Source organism: Mesoplodon bidens (genome assembly GCF_964165515.1).
Source record: "Mesoplodon bidens genome assembly, chromosome: 6".
Taxonomy (NCBI): domain Eukaryota; kingdom Metazoa; phylum Chordata; class Mammalia; order Artiodactyla; family Ziphiidae; genus Mesoplodon; species Mesoplodon bidens.
The window spans coordinates 61,778,398-61,805,046 of NC_138162.1; the positions used below are offsets into that span (position 1 = coordinate 61,778,398).

The window sequence follows — 26,649 nt, forward strand, 5'->3', positions numbered from 1 at the left end:
TTGAATGGCTAGCTGATCAAAGTTTAGCTTTTCTGTAGTTTTAATATAAGTATTTAAAGGTATACATTTCCATATAGGTACCAGTTTGCCTGCATTCTATAAGTTTTGATATGCATTGTTTCATTATCATTTAATATGAAGTATTTTCTCAATTCTCATTTTATTTTCTTTTTTGACCCATTAGTTATTCAGAAATGTCTCTATAAGTTTGCATCAGAATTTTTAAACTTATAAATTGATTTCTAATTTCACTTGTGTTAGGCAATATTTTTAATATGATACCAAATTTTTGAAATTTGTGGAGAGCTGTGTTTTGGCCTAGTAATGTGACCATTTTGGGTAAATATTTACAGCAAGACTTTTTATTGCTTTCTTCAAATAATGTATATCCTTAATGACTTTTTGTCAGCTTTATCTTAAAAGTACTGAAGTTATCAATTTTTATATTAGTTATTTTGAGCCTAAGTTATTAAATGTTTATATTTTAGAAGCTTTCTGATTCCCTTAATAGCAAAACTCATTGAAATAACTAAAATACATGCACATTTAATTACATTCTTCAATTATTCTCCTTCTCTTCTCGTTTCTCAGTTCTTCTCATGGACTCATCCTAATCAGCAGCATTTGACAGATGGTTGTTCACGTCTCAAAATATTTTCATCATTTGGCTTCTTCAATACTCCTTTCTCTTGGTCTTCTTTCTACTTAACTGGCCTCTCCTTTTCTGGACCTTCCTCATCTGCCCAAACTCTAAGGGTTGGAGGCCCCAGGGCTCAGACCTGGTATCTCTTCTTTTTTCTATTTGCCTTCATTCCCTAGGTGATCCCATCCAGTCTCATGTTTTTAAATATAATCTAAATACTCCTAACTCCAAAATTCATACCTCCAGCCCAGCCCTCTCCTCTAAATTTTATACTAAGTTATCCTACTGCTCACTTGATATCTTCATTTCAGTGACAAATAGCACGTGGCTACAATGGTAAGCTGTCAATGATTTTTAGCTCCTAGGGTTTTACATTTATTTTTTGGCAAATTCTGGTGTGCATTTATAAGAATAATTGTTATATTTTAATCCAACTTTGTTGGTATGTTTTCATATAAGGTTCCCACTACCCCACAATAATTAGTATATTATATTGTCAGATATATTCTATCATCAACTTTCTGCTCACTTTAATTAGAATCATCACTGGTACCTTAAAGACTTAACTTTTTTAACCTTTCCTATATGACTGGTCATCAAACTCTGTGTGTTACACCAATGCAAAATCTCCTGCTTTTTTTCTAACTTTTTCTGCTTCTATTAGTATTGTCTAAATACTTATCATCTTTTGCCTTGATATTGAAACAATCTCTTATCTAGTTACTTGCATTGAATTTCTGTTCTCTTGAACTTTAGTATCAGTCCTCACTGTATATCAGAAGCACCTGAGAACTTTCAAAAACTAGCAAGGTGCAGGGACCACCCCAGTTATTTTAATTTAATTGGTCTAGCATAAGACCTGGGCATAGTTATTTTTAAAACTCCCCAGGTGAGGACAGCATGCAGCTAGGGTTGAAAACCACAGATATATTGGATTAATCATTAGTCTCAACAATCTACTTTCTCACTTTGATACTTTTCCAAGCTTTCTTTCTTCTAATGATTTTGTTCTACACACAAACCTTTCAAAATCAAATCAAACTTTAAGCCTAAGCCCAAATGCCATCACCTTCAAAAGCCTTACTAAATAATGACAGCAATGAATAACAGTCTGTCTTTGTCCACTACATGTCCATGGTATATATTACATACATGCTATATATATAAGAGCTTCCCTGTACAGTGGTACACATGTACAACTTCCCTAATGTATCTTATACAGGGGACAAGGATCATGTTTAATTCATTACTGAATATCCCATTATTAGAGAGTCTTACATGTATTCGGTGCATTAAACTAAATTGAATTATAACGAATCTAAACATATATAACTATCCATGTGCAAACCAATATTTTAGACATTTAAAATCAAACTCTGAAATATATGCATATTTAAAAATCATAATAATCCCATAGTGAGAAAAATGTTATAATTTGTCATTTCCAGTTATGTTGATATTTTAATGAGAGATACTTTCCTAAAAGTATATTGATACAAAGTGAAAACACTACTAGGAATATAAGACTGTGCAGTATATTATAACACTGGTTCATTATAAACAGAGACTAAATTTCTAAGTGATGTTTCCAGGTCACATTCTCTTAATATTTTCTGTGGTAAGATCACAAGTGAATCTGAAAACAGTATAGGGAGTATGATTTTACAGTACATTGTGTTCTGCGTGATAATAATAGTTCCTAACAAAGTCTAATAAAAGGCACAGACATTCTGTTACAAATATCACTTGGTTCATCTAGAAGATAGGACGTAGGAATAAGACGGTCACGTCCAATTCCACATGGATTGTCAGCTCAGATCCTGGTTTTTGCACAGTTTACCTTTCGAACATGATCCGAGTGACATTTCACAAATTCCTGGATAAATGTTGCTACACTCTGCTAGGAGAGAGACAGGCTATGTCATGCACAGATCAATAATAGCACTGTGTTTCATCAGCCTCAAAATCAAAAGTGCTTCATCTGGCAAAAGCCATGGCCCTAGAGAATCTGACATATATAAACTGAATACCCTACAAGGAATGTGTACTACACAAGCTATTGGGGTAAGATAAAAGAAAACTCTGGAGATTAACAATGAAGTACAATAAGAGAGTACTAGTTTTCTACTTCATTATTACGAGAGGCATGAACACAGATCACAAAAATGGAAATGAGGCTATTTAAAATTCTACAACTTCTGACAGGAAAAAAAATGGGTCCCGAACAATAAACACCTTCAATCTTTTTAATAAAGGCTGTTCTGTAAATAAATATAAAGCAAAGACAAACATAAGTTTAGGATACAATAGTAACCATATAAATCTCTGTAGATGAAAATGGTTTTTTGGAGATCCACAAAATACAAAATTATACGATTTACTGAAAGACTCTTCAGACTCAGTAGTTATCATGTTCAACGTTTATTTGCTAAATTAACCTAAAGACCCAAAGTATTCGTTGAATAGGTTATGCTCCGTGGTTTTTAATGCCAGATTCTGACACTTGGCAAAAGTCCTTTATTTGGGGATAGATTAAACTCATTTAAGATTAATTGGTTTATGTAGTTGGACAAGAGATGAAGCAAACTTGAAAATTCAAATCCTAAAATGAACCTGCTTTGTTTCAGATGGATGTTACCAAAATAGTTTCTGAGGAGAAAACTGCTGTTGCAGAATTTAGCTGTATCTGATTAAGGGGGCAAGGGAATCAAGAATTCATCAAGACTCTCCTCACCACATTCCAGGCAGCTAGTCGACTAGGCCGTTGGCCCTCAAGTGGTGCCTTGTCCCTTATTTAGTTCTGGGGAGTGCCTGGCAAACATGAGGGCTGTAGAGATGGACTTGGAGGGCAAACGGGTAAAGCCACTTTAGCAGGTGTACTTCTATCTGTATGAATCCTCTTCGCCTGGGACTTGTGGATGGAAGAGTTTTAAAGGGTGAATGGATAGTTTGTGACGAAGGATGGTTGAGAAGTCAGAGGCCTGGAATGTGAGTCACAAGAGAGTCTAGAATGGGCTTTCTGCTTAGATGGAAGTAGGCTCTGTGCAGCAGTCCCAGAAGACTTGCACAAGAAGAGGTTCAGAAAACAGAAAATAATCCTAAGCAATTGTGCAGTGGGTTTCCATTGAAAGTGATTTTTGCTGGATTTGGAGGATGTAAAGTTGTAAGCATTGAATCTCTGAATGAGGTTCATCCATCTGAAGGACTTTCAAAATGGCAGAGGAGTAAGACGTGGAGATCACCTTCCTCCCCATAAATACATCAAAAATACATCTACATGTGGAACAGCTCCTACAGAACACCTACTGAAGATAGGCAGAAGACCTCAGAATTCCCAAAAGGCAAGAAACTCCCCACGTACCTGGCTGTGTCGCTGACAGGGTCTTGGTGCTCCGGCCAGGTGTCAGGCCTGAGCCTCTGAGGTGGGAGAGATGAGTTCAGGACATCTGTCCACCAGAGACTTCCCAGCACCTCATAATATCAATCGCTGAGAACTCTCCCATAGATCTCCATCTCAACGCTAAGACACAGCTCCACTCACAGACCAGCAAGCTCCAGTGCTGGACACCCCATGCCAAACAACTAGCAAGACAGGAACACAACCCCACCCATTAGCAGAGAGGCTGCCTAAAATCATAATAAGTTCACAGACACCCCAAAACACAACACCACACGAAGTCCTGCACACCAGAAAGACAAGATCCAGCGTCATCCATCAGACCACAGGCACCAGTCCCCTCCAAAAGGAAGCCTACACAACCCACTGAACCAAACTTACCCACTGGGAGCAGACACCAAAAACAACAGGAACTACGAACATGCAGCCTATGAAAAGGAGACCCCAAACACAGTAAGTTAAGCAAAATGAAAAGACAGATAAATACATAGCAGATGAAGGAGCAAGGTAAAACCCACCAGACCAAACAAATGAAGAGGAAATAGGGAGTCTGCCTGAAAAAGAATTCACAGTAATGATAGTAAAGATGATCCAAAATCTCAGAACTAGAATAGAGAAAATACAAGAAACATTTAACAAGAAACTAGAAGAATTAAAGAGCAAACAAACAAGGATGAACAACACAGTAAGTGAAATTAAAAATTCTCTAGAAGGAATCAGTAGCAGAATAACAGAGGCAGAAGAAAGGATAAGGAACCTGGAAGATAAAATAGTGGAAATAACTACCACAGAGCAGAATAGAGAAAAGAATGAAAAGAATTGAGAACAGTCTCCAAGACCTCTGGGACAATATCAAGTGCACCAACATTTGAATTATAGGGGTCTCAGAAGAAGAGAAAAAGAAAGGGACTGAGAAAATATTTCAAGAGATTATAGTTGAAAACTTCCCTAATATGGGAAAGGAAATAGTCAATCAAGACCAGGAAGCACAGAGTCCCATACAGGATAAATCCAAGGAGAAACACGCCAAGACACATATTAATCAAACAATCAAAAATTAAATACAAAGAAAAAATATTGAAAGCAGCAAGAGAAAAGCAACAAATAACATACAAAGGAATCCCCATAAGGTTAACAGCTGATCTTTCAGCAGAAACTCTGCAAGCCAGAAGGGAGTGGCAAGACATATTTAAAGTGATGAAAGGGAAAAACCTACAACCAAGATTACTCTACCCAGCAGGAATCTCATTCAGATTCAACGTAGAAATTAAAACCTCTACAGAGAAGCAAAAAGTTAAGAGAATTCAATACCACCAAGCCAGCTTTACAACAAATGCTAAAGGAACTTCTCTAGGCAGGAAACACCAGAGAAGGAAAAGACCTACAACTACAAACGCAAAACAATTAAGAAAATGGTAGAAGGAACATACAAATTGATGATTATCTTAAATGTAAATGGATTAAATGCTCCAACCAAAAGACACAGACTGGGTGATTGGATATAAAAACAAGGCCCGTATATATGCTGCCTACAAGACACCCACTTCAGACCAAGGGACACGTACAGACTGAAAGTGAGGGCATGGAAAAAGATGTTCAATACAAATGGAAATCAAAAGAAAGCTGGAGTAGCAATTCTTATATCAGACAAAATAGACTTTAAAATAAAGACTATTAGAAGAGACAAAGAAGGACACTACATAACGATAAAGGGATCGATCCAAGAAGAAGATATAACAATTGTAAATATTTATGCACCCAACATAGGAGCACCTCAATACATAAGGCAAATACTAACAGCCATAAAAGGGGAAATCGACAGTAACACAATCATAGTAGGGGACTTTAACACCCCACTTTCACCAATGGACAGATCATCCAAAATGAAAATAAATAAGGAAACACAAGCTTTCAATGATACATTAAACAAGATGGACTTAGTTGATATTTATAGGACATTCCATCCAAAAACAACAGAATACACATTTTTCTCAAGCGCTCATGGAACATTCTCCAGGACAGATCATATCTTGGGTCACAAATCAAGCCTTGGTAAATTTAAGAAAATTGAAATTGTATCAAGTATCTTTTCCGACCACAATGCTATGAGACTAGACATCAATTACAGGAAAAGATCTGTAAAAAATACAAACACATGGAGGCTAAACAATACACTACTCAATAATGAAGTGATCACTGAAGAAATCAAAGACGAAATAAAAAAATACCTAGAAACAAATGACAATGGAGACACGATGACCCAAAACCTATGGGACTCAGCAAAAGCAGTTCTAAGGGGGAAGTTTATAGCAATACAATCCCACCTTAAGAAATAGGAAACATTTCGAGTAAACAACGTGACCCTGCACCTAAAGCAATTAGAGAAAGAAGAACAAAAAACCCGCAAAGTTAGCAGAAGGAAAGAAATCATAAAGATCAGATCAGAAATAAATGAAAAAGAAATGAAGGAAACGATAGCAAAGATCAATAAAACTAAAAGCTGGTTCTTTGAGAAGATAAACAAAATTGACAAACCATTAGCCAGACTCATCAAGAAAAGAAGGGAGAAGACTGAAATCAATAGAATTAGAAATGAAAAAGGAGAAGTAACAACTGACACTGCAGAAATACAAAAGATCATGAGAGATTACTATAAGCAACTCTATGCCAATAAAATGGACAACTTGGAAGAAATGGACAAATTCTTAGAAATGCACAACCTGCCAAGACTAACTCAGGAAGAAATAGAAAATATGAATAGACCAATCACAAGCACTGAAATTGAAACTGTGATTAAAAATCTTCCATCAAACAAAAGCCCAGGACCAGATGGCTTCACAGGCGAATTCTATCAAACATTTAGAGAAGAGCTAACACCCATCCTTCTCAAACTCTTCCAAACAATATCAGAGGAAGGAACACTCCCAAACTCATTCTACGAGGCCACCATCACCTTGATACCAAAACCAGGCAAGGATGTCACAAAGAAAGAAAACTACAGGCCAATATCACTGATGAACATAGATGCAAAAATCCTCAACAAAATATTAGCAAACAGAATCCAACAGCACATTAAAAGGATCATACACCATGATCAAGTGGGGTTTATTCCAGGAATGCAAGGATTCTTCAATATACGCAAATCAATCAATGTGATACACCATATTAACAAGTTGAAGGAGAAAAACCATATGATCATCTCAATAGATGCAGAGAAAGCTTTTGACAAAATTCAACACCCATTTATGATAAAAACCCTGCAGAAAGTAGGCATAGAGGGAACTTTCCTCAACATAATAAAGGCCATATATGACAAACCCAAAGCCAACATTGACCTCAATGGTGAAAAACTGAAACCATTTCCACTAAGATCAGGAACAAGACAAGGCTGCCCACTCTCACCACTCTTATTCAACATAGTTTTGGAAGTTTTAGCCACAGCAATCAGAGAAGAAAAGGAAATTAAAGGAATCCAAATTGGAAAAGAAGAAGTAAAGCTGTCACTGTTTGCAGATGACATGATACTATACATAGAGAATCCTAAAGATGTTACCGAAAAACTACTAGAGCTAATCAATGAATTTGGTAAAGTAGCAGGATACAAAATTAATGCACAGAAATCTCTGGCATTCCTGTACACTAATGATGAAAAATCTGAAAATGAAATCAAGAAAACACTCCCATTTACCATTGCAACAAAAAGAATAAAATATCTAGGAATAAACCTACCTAAGGAGACAAAAGACCTGTATGCAGAAAATTATAAGACACTGATGAAAGAAATTAAAGATGATACAAATAGATGGAGAGATATACCATGCTCCTGGATTGGAAGAATCAATATAGTGAAAATGACTGTACTACCCAAAGCAATCTACAGATTCAATGCAATCCCTATCAAACTACCACTGGCATTTTTCACAGAACTAGAACAAAAAATTTCAAAATTTATTTGGAGAAACAAAAGACCCCGAATAGCAAAAGCAATCTTGAGAACGAAAAATGGAGCTGGAGGAATCAGGCTCCCTGACTTCAGACTATACTACAAAGCTACAGTAATCAAGACAGTATGGTACTGGCACAAAAACAGAAAGATAGATCAATGGAACAGGATAGAAAGCCCAGAGATAAACCCACGGACATATGGTCACCTTATCTTTGATAAAGGAGGCAGGAATGTACAGTGGAGAAAGGACAGCCTCTTCAATAAGTGGTGCTGGGAAAACTGGACAGGGACATGTAAAAGTATGAGATTAGATCATTCCCTAACACCATACACAAAAATAAGCTCAAAATGGATTAAAGACCTAAATGTAAGGCCAGAAACTATCAAACTCTTAGAGGAAAACATAGGCAGAACACTCTATGACATAAATCACAGCAAGATCCTTTTGGACCCACCTCCTAGAGAAATGGAAATAAAAACAAAGATAAACAAATGGGACCTAATGAAACTTAAAAGCTTTTGCACAGCAAAGGAAACCATAAAGAAGACCAAAAGACAACCCTCAGAATGGGAGAAAATATTTGCAAATGAAGCAACTGACAAAGGATTCATCTCCAAAATTTATAAACAGCTCATGCAGCTCAATAGCAAAAAAACAAACAACCCAATCCAAAAATGGGCAGAAGACTTAAATAGGCATTTCTCCAAAGAAGATATACAGACTGCCAACAAACACATGAAAGAATGCTCAACATCATTAATCATTAGAGAAATGCAAATCAAAACTACAATGAGATATCATCTCACACCAGTCAGAATGGCCATCATCAAGAAATCTAGAAACAATAAATGCTGGAGAGGGTGTGGAGAAAAGGGAACACTCTTGCACTGCTGGTGGGAATGTGAATTGGTACAGCCACTATGGAGAACAGTATGGAGGTTCCTTAAAAAACTAAAAATAAAACTACCATATGATCCAGCAATCCCACTACTAGGCATATACCCTGAGAAAACCATAATTCAAAAAGAGACATGTACCAAAATGTTCATTGCAGCTCTATTCACAATAGCCCGGAGATGGAAACAACCTAAGTGTCCATCATCGGATGAATGGATAAAGAAGATGTGGCACATATATACAATGGAATATTACTCAGCCATAAAAAGAAATGAAACTGAGCTATTTGTAATGAGGTGGATAGACCTAGAGTCTGTCATACAGAGTGAAGTAAGTCAGAAAGAGAAAGACAAATACCGTATGCTAACACATATATATGGAATTTTAAAAATAATGTCATGAAGAACCTAGGGGTAAAACGGGAATAAAGACACAGACCTACTTGAGAATGGACTTGAGGATATGGGGAGGGGGAAGGGTAAGATGAGACAAAGCGAAAGAGAGGCATGGACATATATACACTACCAAAAGTAAGGTAGATAGATAGTGGGAAACAGCCGCAGAGCACAGGGAGATCAGCTCGGTGCTTTGTGACCGCCTGGAGGGGTGGGATGGGGAGGGTGGGAGGGAGGGAGATGCATGAGGGAAGGGATGTGGGAACAGATGTATATGTATGACTGATTCACTTTGTTATAAAGCAGAAACTAATTTAAAAAAATGCAAAATAAATAAATAAATAAATAAATAAAGACTATTACAAGAGACAAAGAAGGACACTACAGAATGATCAAGGGATCAATCCAAGAAGAAGATAGAACAATTTTAAATATTTATGCACCCAACATTGGAGCACCACAATACACAAGGCAAATGCTAACAGCCATAAAAGGTGAAATTGACAGTAACACAATCAGTGTAGGGGAATTTTAACACCCCACTTTCAACATGGACAGATCATCCAAAATGAAAATATGTAAGGAAACACAAGCTTTAAATGACACAACAGACCAGATAGACTTAATTGATAGTTTTAGGACATTCCACATGAAAGCAGAAGAATACACTTTCTTCTCAAGTGCACATGGAACGTTCTCCAGAATAGACCACATATTGGGTCACAAATCAAGACTTGGAAACTTTAAGAAAACTAAATCGTATCAAGCATCTTTTCTGACCACAACACTATGAGATTAGAAATCAATTACAGGAAAAAAACGGTAAAAAACACAATCCCATGGAGGCTAAACAGTGTGCTGCTAAATAAGCAAGAGATCACTGAAGAAATCAAAGAAATTTAAAAATACCTAGAAACAAATGACAATGAAAACACAGCAATCCAAAACCTATGGGAAGCGGCAAAAGGAGTTCTAAGAGGGAAGTACATAGGATTTCAAGCTCACCTCAAGAAACAAGAAAAATCTCAAATAAACAATGTAACCTTACACCTAAAGCAACTAGAAAAAGAAAAACAAAGAAAAACCAAAGTTAGGAGAAGGAAAGAAATCATAAAGATCAGAGCAGAAAGAAATGAAATAGAAACAAAGAAAATGATAGTAAAGATCAATAAAACTAAAACTTGGTTCTTTGAGAAGACAGACAAAAGTGATAAAGCTTTAGCCAGACTCATCAAGAAAAAAAGGAAGAAGACTCAAATCAATGAAATTAGAAATGAAAAAGGAGATATTACAACTGACACCACAGAAATACAAAAGATCATAAGAGACTACTACAAGCAACTATATGCCAATAAAATGGACAACACGGAAGAGAGGGACAAATTCTTGGAAAAGTACAACTTTCCAAGACTGAACAAGGAAAAATTAGAAAATATAAACAGACCAATCACAGGTAATGAAATTGAAACTGTAATTAAAAATCTTCCAGGGTTTCCCTGGTGGCGCAGTGGTTAAGAAAACGCCTGCCAATGCAGGGGACGTGGGTTCGAGCCGTGGTCTGGGAAGATCCCATGTGCTGCAGAGCAACTAAGCCCATGCACTACAACTATGGAGCCTGTGCTCTAGAGTCCGTGTGCCACAACTACTGAAACCTGCGTGCCTACAGCCCGTGCTGCGCAGCAAAAGAAGCCACCAAAATGAGAAGCCTCTGTACTGCAAAAAGAGTAGCCCCTGCTCGCCGCAACTAGAGAAAGCCCACGTGCAGCAACAAAGATGCAACAAGGCCAAAAATAATAATCAATAAATAAAATAAATACATTTATAGAAAAAAAATCTTCCAGCAGAGAGGGTGTGAAGAAAATGGAACCCTCTTGTACTGTTGGTGGGAATGTAAATTGATACAGCTACTATGGAGAACAGTATGGAGGTTCCTTAAAAAACTAAAAATAGAACTACCATACGACCCAGCAATCCCACTACTGGGCATATATCCTGAGAAAACCATAACGCAAAAAGAGTCATGTACCACATTGTTCACTGTAGCACTATTTATAGTAGGCAGGACATGGAAGCAACCTAAGTGTCCATCAACAGATGAACGGATAAAGAAGATGTGGCACATATATACAAAGTAATATTACTCAGCCATAAAAAGAAATTCAGTTATTTGTAGTGAGGTGGATGGACCTAGAGTCTGTCACACAGAGTGAGGTAAGTCAGATATAGAAAAACAAATACCATATGCTAACACATATATATGGAATCTAAAAAACAAAAAGGTTCTGAAGAACCTAGGGGCAGGACAGGAATAAAGACGCAGACACAGAGATTGGACTTGAGGACACAGGGAGGGGGAAGGGTAAGCTGGACGAAATGAGAGAGTAGCACTGATATATATACACTACCTAATGTAAAACAGATAGCTAGTGGGAAGCAGCTGCATAGCACAGCGAGATCAGCTTGGTGCTTTGTGACCACCTAGAGGGGTGGGATAGGGAGAGTGGGAGGAAGACGCAAGATATGGGGATATATGTATATGTATAGCTGATTTACTTTGTTATAAAGCAGAAATTAACACAACATTGTAAAGCAATTATACTCCAATAAAGATGTTAAGAAAAAAAAAACATAAAAAAAAAATCTTCCAGCAAATAGAAGTCCAGGACCAGATGGCTTCACAGGTGAATTCTATCAAACATTTAGAGAAGAGTTAACACCTATCCTCCTCAAAATCTTCCAAAAAATTGTGGAGGGAGGAACAATCCCAAACTCGTTTTATGATGCCATCATCATCCTGATACCAAAACTAGACAAAGATACTACAAAAAAAAAAAGAAAATTATAGACCAATATCAATGATGAACATAGATGCAAAAATCCTTAACAAAATACTAGCAAATAGAATCAACAACACATGGAAAGGATCATACACCATGATCAAGTGGGATTATCCCAGGGATGCAAGGTTTCTTCAATAAACTTAAAACAATCAATGTGATACACCATATTAACAAATTAAAGAATAAAAACCATATGAACATCTCAATAGATGCAGAAAAAGTTTCTGACAAAATTCAACACCCAATTATGATAAAAACACTCCAGAAAGTGGGCACAGAGGGAACCTCCCTCAACATAATAAAAGGAATATATGACGAACCCACAGCAAATATCATTGTCAATGGTAAAAAACTGAAAGCATTTCCACTAAGATCAGGAACAAGACAAGGATGTCCACTCTTGCCACTATTATTCAACATAGTTTTGGAAGTTTTAGCCACTATAATCAGAGAAGAAAAAGAAATAAAAGGAATCCAAAATCGGAAAAGAAGAAGTAAAACTGTCACTGTTTGCTGATGACATGATACTATACATAGAAAATCCTAAAGATACGACCAGGAAAATACTAGAGCTAATCAATAAATCTGGTAAAGTAGCAGGATACAAAATTAACACAAAGAAAGTTCTTGCATTACACTATACACTAACACTATACACTAACAATGAAAGATCAGAAAGAGAATTTAAGGAAACAATTCCATTTACCATCGCAACAAAAAAATAAAATACCTAGGAATAAACCTACCTAAGGAGGCAAAAGACCTGTACTCAGAACACTATAAAACACTGATGAAAGAAATCAAAGATAACATAAAGAGATGGAAAGATATTCCATGCTCCTGGATTGGAAGAATCAATACTGTGAAAATGACTATACTACCCAAAGCAATCTACAGGTTCAATGCAATCTCTATCAAATTACCAATGGCAATTTTCACAGAACTAGAGCTAGAAATTTTATAATTTGTATGGAAACACAAAAGACCCTGAATAGCCCAAACAATCTTGAGTAAGAAAAACGGAGCTGGAGGAATCCAGCTCCCTGACTTCAGACTATACTACAAAGCTACACTAATCAAGACAGTATGGTACTGGCACAAAAACAGAAATATAGATCAATGGAACAGGATAGAAAGTCCAGAGGTAAACCCATGCACATATTGTCACCTTATCTTTGATAAAGGAGGCAGGAATATACAGTGGAGAAAAGACAGCCTCCTTAATAAGTGGTTCTGGGAAAAATGGATAGACACATCTGAAAGAATGAAATTAAAACACACCCTAACACCATATACAAAAATAAACTCAAAATGGATTAAAGACCTAAAATGTAAGGCCAGACACTATAAAACTCTTAAGAGGAAAACATAGGCAGAACACCCTATGACATAAATCACAGGAAGATCCTTTTTGACCCACCTCCTAGAGAAATGGAAATGAAAACGAAAATAAACAAATGGGACCTAATGAAACTTAAAGCTTTTGCACAGCAAAGGAAACCTTCAACAAGATGAAAAGACAAGCCTCAGAATGGGAAAAATATTTGCAAACGAAGCAACTGACAAAGGATTGATCTCCCCAATATACAAGCAGCTCATGCAGCTCAATATCAAGAAAACAAACAACCCAATCCAAAAATGGGCAGAAGACCTAAATAGACATTTCTACAAAGAAGGTATACAGATTACCGATAAACACATGAAAGAATGCTCAATATCACTAATCATTAGAGAAATGCAAATCAAAACTACAATGAAGTATCACCTCACATTGGTCAGAATGGCCATCATCAAAAAATCTACAAACAATAAATGCTGGAGAGGGTGTGGAGAAAAGGGTACTCTCCTGCACTGTTGGTGGGAATGTAAATTGATACAGCCACTATGGAGAACAGTATGGAGGTTCCTTAAAAAACTATAAATAGAACTACCATATGACCCAGCAATCCCACTACTGGGCATATACCCCAAGAAAACCATAATTCAAAAGGATACATGTGCCACAATATTCACTGCAGCACTATTTACAGTAGCCCGTACGTGGAAGAAACCTAAATGTCTATCAATAGATGAATGGATAAAGAAGATGTGGCACATATATACAATGGAATATTACTCAGCCATAAAAAGAATGAAATTGAGTTTTTTGTAGTGAGGTGGATGGACCTAGAATCTGTCATACAGAGTGAAGTAAGTCAGAAAGAGAGAAACAAATATCGTATGCTAACCCATATATATGGAATTGAAAAAAGCGGTACTGATGAACCTAGTGGCATGGCAGGAATAAAGACACAGACGTAGAGAATGGACTTGAGGGCACAGGGTGGGAAGGGGAAGCTGGGATGAAGTGAGAGAGTAGCACTGACATCTATACACTACCATATGTAAAATGGATGGCTAGTGGGAAGCTGCTGCATAGCACAAGGAGATCAACTTGATGCTTTGTGATGACCTAGAGGGGTGTGATAGGGAGGCTCAAGAGGGAGGGGATATGGGGATATATGTATACATATAGCTGATTCACTTTGTTGTACAGCAGAAACTAACACAACATTGTAAAGCATTTATAGTCCAATAAAGATATGAAAAAATAAATAAAAGAGTCTGCCTGCCAATGCAGGGGACATGGGTTTGAGCCCTGGTCCAGGAAGATCCCACATCTTGTAGAGCTACTGATCCTGCGTGCCACAACTACTGAGCCTGCACTCTAGAGCCCGTGAGCCACAACTACTGAGCCCACGACCCACAACTACTGAAGCCTGCACACCTAGAGCCTGTGCTCCGCAACGAGGAGCCACCGTAGTGAGAAGCCGGTGCACTGCAATGAAGAGTAGCCCCTGCTAGCCACAACTAGAGAAAGCCTGCGTGCAGCAACGAAGACCCAACACAGCCAAAAAAAAGAAAAAATTAAGATTCATTCATGTTATATTGTATGTCAATATTTCACTAATATTGGTGATTTAATAATATTCCTTGTATGAATATATCACAATCTGTTTATCCGCTCACTAACAAACGGACATTTCAGTTGTTTCTACCTTTTGGCTATTACTAATAATGCTGCTATGAATAATACTGCCTTAACATTGACTGTCTTCTTATATGGTGTCTTAAAGTAAGATAGGGCTTCCCTGGTGGCACAGTGGTTGAGAGTCTGCCTGCCGATGCAGGGGATACAGGTTCGTGCTCCGGTCCGGGAGGATCCCACATGCCGCGGAGCGGCTGGGCCCGTGAGCCATGGCCTTTGAGCCTGCGCGTCTGGAGCCTGTGCTCCGCAATGGGAGAGGCCACAACAGTGAGAGGCCCACATACCTCAAAAAAAAAAAAAAAAAAAAAAAAAAGTAAGATAAAGGCAAGAGATTGGGCTTTCTCATTTCTTTTCTGAGCATGCACATAGCTCTATGAATGCATGTGTCCTCTAGATTCCCAAGAATATGTCAGAGCCTTTCAGAACTCTTATGGGCATCTCATTCCCCATTCAAGCTATTTGGTTAATATATTGTTTGACGTAAACTGGAATCCATCACCTCAGGCAACCTGAAGTTAAGACACTTGCCTGTACTGTAGCTGACAACCCCATCCACCAACCCCTCCCGGCCAAGAAGAGAGCTGTCCACACTGAATGAGATCAGAGTCTCTGGGGTCTTCCAGAGAACCAATGGATAGAGCAAATAATGACAATTAATTGGGAATGAGGCTTACAAGGAGCTCCAGTTCCATTCTGCTTCTTCTGGTAGCTGCCAGGATGTATGGGGAACATGCACTATTATTTTTCCAAGGCTACTGCTGAGCTGGGACAAATTAAAATGCCTGTTCCATCAAAGTTTTCTGTTCTTATCTAGACACATTTGCTTTTCTTGAATAAACACTCCTTAGATCCTTGCAAGTATGGTTAATTTCCAGAGTTTCACTGAAGAATTGTAAGTGATCCCTAATGTGCACAGAGAGTCTCTATAAAATGCTTTATAGTTTTCATGTAAAATACTTCTGCTTGATCTTCAATCTTTTTAAAGATAAGGAATTCAGAGCTTAGAAAACCTGTAACTTCCTTGAACAATCTATTAATTCCCTTAGGAGTATTACATTAACCCTTAGAAGATTTGGTTCTGTACCCAGTGCTATGAAAATGTTGATTCTCAACAATTTTTGCCCTTTTTTCCATTGTTTTTATGGAAGAGTAAATTTTCAAAGTCCTTACACTAATAGTGATATATGCTACAACATGGATGAACTTTGAAAACATTATGCTAAGTGAAAGAAGCCAGACACAAAAGGCCATATATTGTCGATTCCATCTGTATTAAATGTCTAGAATATGCAAATCCAAATACACAGAATGTAGATTAGTGACTGCCTAGGGCTCAGAGAGATGGAGAAATGGAAGGATGATAGCAAAGGGTTCAGGGTCTCTTTTTGACGTTATGAAAATGTTCTAAAATTGATTTTGGTGATGGTTGCACAGCTTTGTCCATATTGAAACAACCACTGAATTAAATGATAGAATTGTCTGGTATGTGAATTATGTTTCATTAAAGTTACTGCCAAAAATAATAATAGAGGGTGATTTTACCCACTCTCAAAAATTAATACTTCATTTACCTCACTCTCAATAATTGACAGAACTGAACAGAAAATCAGCAACAAAAGAAGAGTTGAACATCAGTATTAACCAGCTACACCTAAGAGATATATATAGAACACTCAACCCAACAACAGCAAAATACAAATTCTTATCAAGTGCAAATGGAACATTCTCCAAGATCTACTATATGTTAGGTCACAAAACAAGTCTTAATACATTTATAAAAACCAGATCATAGAAAGTAACTTCCAGTGTAAGTGTGGAACATGGGTCAAGACTGGGTATAAGTCCACTCTTGGAATAAAGGCCAAACACAGTTCCTGTTAGTACAACTAGTATACCACTAATCTTTTATAAGTAAAACATTTCTAAGCATTGCTTGAATCAAAGCACTGGATATTGGAAGTAGGGAATTTATAATTTAAACTTATGTGTGATAGTGGTTTAAAAATTATTTTCTAGAATGATGAAAATATTACTTCTGTGTAAACAAAAAATCATTCCTTATACACACAAATACCTTTAAGAATGGACACTTAAGCAGTCTCCCAAGGCAACAGAAATAAAAGCAAAAATAAACAATAGGGCTTCCCTGGTGGCGCAGTGGTTGAGAGTCCGCCTGCCGATGCAGGGGACATGGGTTCGCGCCCTGGTCCGGGAAGATCCCACATGCCGCGGAGCGGCTGGGCCCGTGAGCCATGGCCGCTGAGCCTGCGCATCCGGAGCCTGTGCTCCGCAACGGGAGAGGCCACAGCAGTGGGAGGCCCGCGTACCACAAAAAAAAAAAAAAAAAAAAAACAATAATATTGGGAACTAATCAAACTTACAAGCTTTTGCACAGCAAAGGAAGCCATAAACAAAACGAAAAGACAACCTAACAACTGGGAGAAAATATTTGCAAATGGTACGACCAACAGAAGCTTAATTTCCAAAATATACAAACAGATCATACAATTCAATAACAACAACAACAAAGAAAAATTCAATCAAAAAAGGGCAGAAGGGCTTCCCTGGTGGCACAGTGGTTGAGAGTCTGCCTGCCGATGCAGGGGACGTGGGTTCGTGCCCTGGTCTGGGAGGACCCACATGCCGTGGAGCGGCTGGGCCCGTGAGCCATGGCCGCTGGACCTGTGCGTCCGGAGCCTGTGCTCCACAACAGGAGAGGCCACAACGGTGAGGGGCACGCGTACAGCAAAAAAAAAAAAAAGGCAGAAGACCTAAGTAGACATTTATCCAAAGAAGACATACAGATGGCTCATAGGCACATGAAAAGATGCTCATCATTGTTAATTATTAGAGAAATGTAAATCAAAACTGCAATGAGGTGCCAACTCACACCAGTCAGAATGGCCATCATTAAAAATTGACAAATAACAAATGCTGGAGAGGGTGTGGAGAAAAGGGAATCCTCTTACACTGATGGTGGGAATGAACATTGTTGTAACCACTATGGAAAATAGTACGGAGGTTCCTCTGAAAACTAAAAATAGAGTTGCCATATGATCCAGCAATCCCACTCCTGAGGATATACCCAGACAAAACTATAATTCAAAAAGATACATGCACCCTATGTTCAGAGCAGCACTATTTACAATAGCCAAGACATGGAAACAACCTAAATGTCCATTGACAGATGAATGGATAAAGAAGATGTGGTATACACACACACACACACACACACACAAAAACACACACTGGAATATTACTCAGCCATTAAAAAGAATGAAATAATGCCATTTGCAGCAACACAGTTGGAACTAGGAATTTTCATACTAAGAGAAGTAAGTCAGAAAGAGAAAGTCAAATACCATATGACATCACTTATATATAAAATCTAAAATACAACACAAATGAACATATCTATGAAACAGAAGAGACTCAGAGACATAGAGAACTTGTGGCTGCCAAGGGGGAGGAGGGGTGGGGAAAGGAAGGATTGGGAATTTGGGATTAGTAGATGCAAACTATTATATACAGGATGGATAAACAAGGTCCTGCTGTATAGCACAGGGATTACATTCAATACCTTGTGATAAAACCATAACAGAAAGGCATATGAAAAAGAATATATATGTATAATTGAGTCACTTTGCTGTCAGCAGAAATTAACACTACATTGTAAATCGACTATACTTCAATAAAAAATTTTTAAAAAGAATAGAGACTTAAGGAATAATCTTTTCTTTTTTATTTGCTTTAAGATTAAATTATGATAACCAGCAGTAAGGTATACTGTGTCTAAAAATTGTTACAGAAAACTCAACTCACCTGAGTAAAAATATATATGATACAGGTACACATTAATATAGATATTTATATTAAAATCTTCACATTTTATATTAGTATTTGCAAAGAAGAGCTGGGGCAATTACTAGTTAATAATGTGATTTATAATGATAAATGGAAAGTTTTAGACATGGGCAAATGGGCGAGCTAAATGAATTTATGGAGCTTGCTTTTAAAATCTAAGATATAACAGAATAAATATCACATAAAAATGTTAAGGTAAAGAAAAAAACTAAGTGGAAAAGGAATTCTAGTAAGTACTTGTCAAAAGATTTGGAGTTCTTAATAAGACCTTGTTTAAGAAATCTAGATATTAAACGTTTCATCAGTTAGCAGTGTCTGGGAAATTTTTAAACTCATAGACATGTCTAACACAAATATGAACCAAATAACACAAGTAAAACAAAATATCCATTTTTATAATATAGTCTACTGTAATTTATTTGTAAAGTTCCCTTTACCTTTATTGTCTGTCTGCTTGTTTGAAACCGCTGATCAGACACTTGCTGCTGGTGAAGGAGCTTTTCATTGAGTTCTTTATATTCTTTAATAGACAGTTCTGCTGCTTTTTTGGCATTCAAAAGTACACTGTTCTGTTGTTGCAAGGATACTATACGTTCTCGTAATAAAATAATACTGCTATTTGACTTCTGGGCTGTTATATTTTTCCAGTTTTCTCTGTTAACTATATAAAAATAATGTTAATAATTTAAAAAAAATCTCATTAAATTAAAAAGACATTGTTAATTTCATATGTATTCTTACCTCTGGTAGGACCTGTCGTATGTGAATTCTTTTGAATATTACTATTCTTCTTTTGAAAAGTTGGTTTTTTGGCATTCTTGTGAAAATAATTCTAAATTTGAAAGTTTCATAAAAATTAGATTATTACTCAATAACAATTTCAAGTGAACCAACATACTATATAATATTTCTTTACTTAAAAACATATTTGTGCAGAGTTAAAAAAGAAGTCTGGACAATAAAATTCTATAATTGATGCCAAGAACTCATAAATGAACATAATACGTGCACTAACGTTGACCTAGCAGGTAGAAGATGAAAATACAAAAATGAACCCAAAAGTAGTAGAAATTTAACCTATGAACAGTTTAAAAAGCTAGGAGCAAAAATAGTAAAAGTGACAAAAATAACTATATTTAATAACGTATTCTCTGGGAATCTAGTTCCTTTTCTCAAATAATGATGATAATAAAGTAACTTTCCTTGAATCTGTATCTTTTCCTCATGACATTCCAATGCACTGAGACTAAATAAAATGAAGCCATGTTGACTTTCGTTCCAAACTGTTTCACCAATCTATAAAAGCTTTCCCAAAACAAAAATTTAAATAGGAATATGTTTCAAAATATTATAAACCCTAATAATAAAATATGTTTAAGAATTTATTGCCCGGGAAATAGGAAAAATATCAACCTAGAAAACTATTTCTTTAAAAAAAGGAATTTTTTTCAAACAACCCAATTCAGGAACATATAAATAATTATAATAAAAATGGAAGGAAAAAATAAATTTGACCAAATGTTACTTTGACAATGAGCCATATATTTTATATCAACAGATACATAAACTATACTATATTATACATAAGGCATGGCCCTAAAGTAATAGAACTGATTTATTAACACAAATACCAGAAACTTCTAACTAAGATAGGGTTTTCCTTTAAACGAATTACTTTCCTTTAAATGAACTATGTTTCATTAAATATCTCATTTGAACTTGTCTTCAGAATCAGTATATAAGATACATTTTAAAATGTTTCACTCCCTTATTAAGATTCAGTTAATATTATGTGCTGGTCATGTATCTACCACAATAAAATCATCCAAAATAGAACAATCAAATTACCAATATTAGTTACCAGACTTGATATCAAATTAACTGGACCTAAAATAAAAAAGAGGCTTCTATTTCCAGTATTATTACTGATCAGAAATCCAGAAATATTCTTATACTTTGAAGGAAGCACACTTAAAGCATGTTTCAAACATGACAAAGTGTTAAGGGAAATTCTGAGGCCCAAAATAAAGTAAAGCAAGAATTCGGAGGGATTTCCCTGGCGGTCCAGTGGTTACGATTCCAGTCTTTCACTGCTGGGGGACCAGGTTCAATCTCAGGGAACTAAGATCCCACAAGCTGTGTGGTGCAGCCAAAAAAAAAAAAAAGAGTCCAGAGAGACAAGTGACAAGCAAAGTGGCTAGCAAAATACAGGACAACTCATAATCCCTTGTGACCTTGAAATTCCATTTAAATACCAAAGCAGAATATAGGAGGAAAGGAAAGAAAGCCTAGGCCCTAGCTCCAGATGAGAAATTAGAAGTCACAAAGCTAGGGCACTGTATATAACAATAGCCTGTACCTTTTTTATTGCTGAGTAGTATTCTATGGTATTGATGTATCATAGTTTGATTAACCATTTAGCTATTAAAGAAAATTTTGGTCATTGCAGTTTTTAGCTATTAAAAATAAAGCTGTTATGACCATTCATGTGCAAGTTTTTTAGGTAAACATAAATTTTCATTTCTATATGTGTCCAAGAGCAAGAGAGCTGGGTTGTATGGTAAGCATATGATTATTTTTTTTTTAAAGAAACTGCCTATTGTTTCCCAGAGTGCTATACCACTTTATATTCACACAAGCACTACATAAGAGATCCAGTTTCTCTGCATCCTTGTTAGCACTTGGTATTGTCGCTATTTTTTATTTAAGTGTTCTAACAGATGTGTATCTCATCAGGGTCTTAATTTGCATTTCCCTAATGGTTAATGATGTTGAACATCTTTATGTGTGTGTATTTGCCATATATTTATTCTTTTCAGTGAAATGTCTGTTCATGTCTTTTGCCTGTTTTCTACTTGGATTGTTTGATTTTCTACTGTTGAGCTTTAACAAAATCCTTATATATTCAAGATATCAGTCCTTTGTCAAATATATGATTTATAAATACTTCCTCCCAGTCTGTAGTGTGTCTTTTTAATCCTCTTAATAGGGTCTTTCACAAAGCAAAAGTTCTTAATTTTTGATGAAGTCAAAATTTGATGTTTACTTTTAGGGATCATGCTTTTGATAACATGTCTAAAAACTCTTCAGCAAGTCTTAACTCCCAGAGATTTTCTTGTATGGTTCCTCCTGAAAGTTTTATAATTTGTTTTACTCTTATATCTGTGATCTATTTCAAGTTAATTTTTGCATAAGGTGTGAGGTTTAGGTATAGGTTTATTTTTTTTGCCTAGGGACCTCCAATTGTTCCAGCACTATTTGTTGAAAAGACTATCCTTCCTCTATTGAACTGCTTTTGCACACTTTTCAAAAATCAGTTGTTTTTCATACTTGTGGAGCCACTTCTAGGTTCTACATTCCATTATGTAAGTATTAAACCTTTCTTCCCCTCTTAGTGGGTGTTTGGTGTCACCAGTCTTGACATCAAATTGAGTGGTGGGGAATGATGACATCCTCTGTGGGGCAGACACAAAATAGTTATATTATTTTTGGTTAAATTTCCCATTTGGTTCTTTTTTATATATTCTATTTCATTGATGAGAATTTCTATTTCATTCTTGAGATGTTCTATTTTTTCATTTGTTTCAAACCTGTTTGTAAATGCTTGTTGAAGCATTTTCAATGACAGCTACTTTAAAGTGCTGTCATGTAATCTGATTGTCTATGTCATCTTGCTGTTACCTTCTGTTGTTTCCTTTTTTCATGCAAGTTGAGGTGTTCCTGGTTGCTAGGTATAATGAGTGATTTTCAGTTATATCCTGGACATTTTGGGTATTATGTTTCAAGACTCCATATCTTATTTAAATCTTTTGTTTTAGCAGGCTTCCTCTGATGCCACACTCATGGGGCAAGAAGGACCACCTCATTACCGCCCGTTGGGGATAGAAGTCCAGTCTCTGTGGACACCCTGGTTGGGGAGGGGCACCTCATTACTCTTGGTGGGGGTGAAAGTTCAGGCTCCCCACAGACCTCTGCTAATACCACCCTGGTTGGGAAATGGAGCATGACTTTCTTTCTGCTCCTAACTTGGCCTCTCTTGACACAGTGTGGAGGGTGTGGGAGGCTTTATAGATATGCGAGGTTATGAAAGTCCGAATTTCTGCACTTCACCTCTGAAATCTAGAGGAACCCTGCTAGGAAACGAAAGGGGCATCTCTTTATTGCTGGATAGAGGTAGATGTCCAGCTCCCCATGTGGTCTCTAATGACATAAATGGAGGGAGTCATTACCATTGGCCCCTCACCGGGCCCTGTTAGAAGGAGGAGGGATGCCTTCTTATAGCCAGGTGAAAGTGAAAGTGTAGGTTCCCCACTAGGTCTTTACTGGTGGGGGTAGCGGTAGGGTTGCATTTTTTTCTGTGGTGTTCGGCTAGAGTAGTACAGTTATTGTGTAAAAGTTTTCTGTCTTACTGCGCTGTCCATTTCCTAGTCCTTTGACTAGAGAGAACAGGGTTTTACAGGGGGCTTTTATCATCTAACCAATTGGCATTTCCAAGTTGCAGGTTTCTTCAGTACCCAAGCCAGGATATGTCAGGCAAAATGAAAACCCAGAGAACTCACCAACCATCTTCTTCCAGTGCTGACATCCCTACCTGGTGTGTCTCCTCTCCACCTTTCAGAGTCTTCTCATAGTTTTATTATTAAATTTATATTTATACAGTCCCTAACAAAATCCCAAAGAATTGTTTGTGAGAAGCTGATTCTAAAGAGCCAAGGACCAAGAATACTGAAGAGACTCTTGAAAGAAAACAAGGTGGGAGACTTGCTCTATTATAAATCAAGAATACTATACAATAACCGTAATGGGACACTATGGTATAGATAAATATACTGATGGAACAGAAGAAAAAGTCTAGAGACATACCTGCATGTATATGCACGTGTGATTTACAGCAAGCTGGTGCTGTTGAACACAGTGGAGCAAAGTGTAAAGCTTAATCCCTATCATTCATCACATGCAAAAATCAATGCCAGACAGACATAAAAATCAAAACAGTAAATCAGATGATATAGAAAAAGATAACAAGTAAGGTAGTATAAAAATATCTAAGTTGAAGTAGGTAGAAAATAATTACAGAAAACATAAAAAGTGTTATTCATACAGGAAAAAAATTGCTAAATTTGACCACATTAGAATTATGATGTTCTATTCCCCAAAAGATTCCAATAAAAAGAGTGAAAAGGCATACCATGGAATAGGGCAAGATATCTACATTGTATATAATCAACATAAGGCTCATATGTAGCATATGTAAGAACTCCTACAGATGAATAAGAAAAAGACAGACAACTCATTCGTAAAATGGCAGAGAGCTGAGGAAGCAATTTACTGAAGAATTCCAAATGGTCAATAATTGTAAGAAAGTATTATTCAACACTTCATTAGTAATCACACAATGTAAACTAAACCCACAATGATATACCTCAACATACAAACAAAAGTGGCTGAGATAAGGACTAATATAACAAATGTTGATGAGAAGCAGTAAAAATGTTTACAGCCTATTGGTGGGTACAACACTTTGGAAAATAGAAGTATCACCAAAAATCGTAGAAACACAATCTATGGTGCACCAATTCTACCCCCTAGGGATTTGATTACAGACAAATCCATACCAGTACAGTGGAAGACATTTACAAGAATATTCATTGCAACATTATTTGCAATAATGGCAGGAAATAATTAAAGTGATGAAGGAGAAAAACCTACAACGAAGATTACTCTACACAGCATGGATCTCATTCAGATTTGATGGAGAAATTAAAACCTTTACAGACAAGCAAAAGCTGAGAGAGTTCAGCACCACCAAACCAGCTTTACAACAAATGCTAAAGGAACTTCCCTAGGCAAGAAACACAACAGAAGGAAAAGACCTACAGTAACAAACTCAAAACAATTAAGAAAATGGGCATAGAAACATACATATCGATAATTACCTTAAATGTAAATGGATTAAATGCTTCCACCAAAAGACAGACTGGCTGAATGGATACAAAAACAAGACCCATATATATGCTGTCTACAAGAGACCCACTTCAGACCTAGGGACACATACAGACTGAAAGTGAGGGCATGGAAAAAGATATTCCATGCAAATGGAAACCAAAAGAAAGCTGGAGTACCAATTCTCATATCAGACAAAATACACTTTCAAATAAAGACTATTAAAAGAGATAAAGAAGGACACTACATAATGATCAAGGGATCGATCCAAGAAAAAGATATAACAATTGTAAATACTAATGCACCCAACATAGGAGCACCTCAATACATAAGGCAAATACCAACACCCATAAAAGGGGAAATTGACAGTAACACAATCATAGTAGGGTACTTTAACACCCCACTTTCACCAATGGACAGATCATCCAAAATGAAAATACATAAGGAAACACAAGCTTTAAATGATACATTAAACAAGAAGGACTTAATTGATATTTATAGGACATTCCATCCAACAACAACAGAATACACATTTTTCTCAAGTTCTCATGGAACATTCTCCAGGATAGATCATATCTTGGGTCACAAATCAAGCCTTGGTAAATTTAAGAAAATTGAAATTGTATCAAGTATCTTTTCTGACCACAACGCTATGAAACTACATATCAATTGCAGGAAAAGATCTGTAAAAATTACAAACACATGGAGGCTAAACATTACACTACTTAATAACGAAGTGATCACTGAAGAAATCAAAGAGGAAATAAAAAAATACCTAGAAACAAATGACAATGGAGACACGACGACCCAAAACCTATGGGATGCAGCAAAAGCAGTTTTAAGAGGGGAGTTTATAGCAATACAATTCTACCTTAAGAAACAGGAAACATCTCAAATAAACAACGTAAGCTTGCACCTAAAGCAATTGGAGAAAGAAGAACAAAAAATCCCCAAAGTTAGCAGAAGGAAAGAAAATCATAAAGATCAGATCAGAAATAAATGAAAAAGAAATGAAGGAAACGATAGCAAAGATCAGTAAAACTAAAAGCTGGTTCTTTGAGAAGATAAACAAAATTGATAAACCATTAGCCAGACTAATCAATAAAAAAAGGGAGAAGACTCAAATCAATAGAATTACAAATGAAAAAGGAGAGTAACAACTGACACTGCAGAAATAGAAAGGATTATGAGAGATTACTACAAGCAACTCTATGCCAATAAAATGGACAACTTGGAAGAAATGGACAAATTCTTAGAAATGCACAACCTGCTGAGACTGAACCAGGAAGAAGTAGAAAATATGAACAGACCAATCAAAAGCACTGAAATTGAAACTGTGATTAAAAATCTTCGAACAAACAAAAGCCCAGGACAAGACGGCTTCACAGGCGAATTCTATCAAACATTTAGAGAAGAGCTAGCACCTATCCTTCCCAAACTCTTCCAAAATATAGCAGAGGGAGGAACACTCCCAAACTCAGTCTACGAGGCTACCATCACCCTGAAACCAAAACCAGAGAAAGATGTCACAAAGAAAGAATACTACAGGCCAATATCACTGATAAAAAAAATGCAAAAATCCTCAACAAAATACTAGCAAACAGAATCCAACAGCTCATTAAAAGGATCATACACCATGATCAAGTGGGGTTTATTCCAGGAATGCAAGGATTCTTCAACATACGCAAATCAATC

General features: G+C 36.6%; 1 protein-coding gene across 8 annotated transcripts in view; it reads right to left on the reverse strand.

Moving 5' to 3' along the window:
• The window catches only part of CNTLN (centlein), a 356,448-nt gene that overhangs the window by 76,553 nt on the left and 253,246 nt on the right, over positions 1–26,649 (reverse strand). For 6 of the 8 annotated variants that reach the window (XM_081237458.1, XM_081237459.1, XM_081237457.1 and 3 more), the window contains exons 17-18: positions 19,753–19,843; positions 19,449–19,672 (exon numbers count right to left, since the gene is read on the reverse strand). In XM_081237458.1, coding sequence (XP_081093584.1) covers positions 19,449–19,672; positions 19,753–19,843 — 315 coding nt within the window. Of the gene's footprint in view, positions 1–4,147; positions 4,226–4,318; positions 4,469–19,448; positions 19,673–19,752; positions 19,844–26,649 lie in introns of those variants that run through there. The other 2 variants (XM_081237462.1, XM_081237463.1) reach the window with 2 other exon arrangements.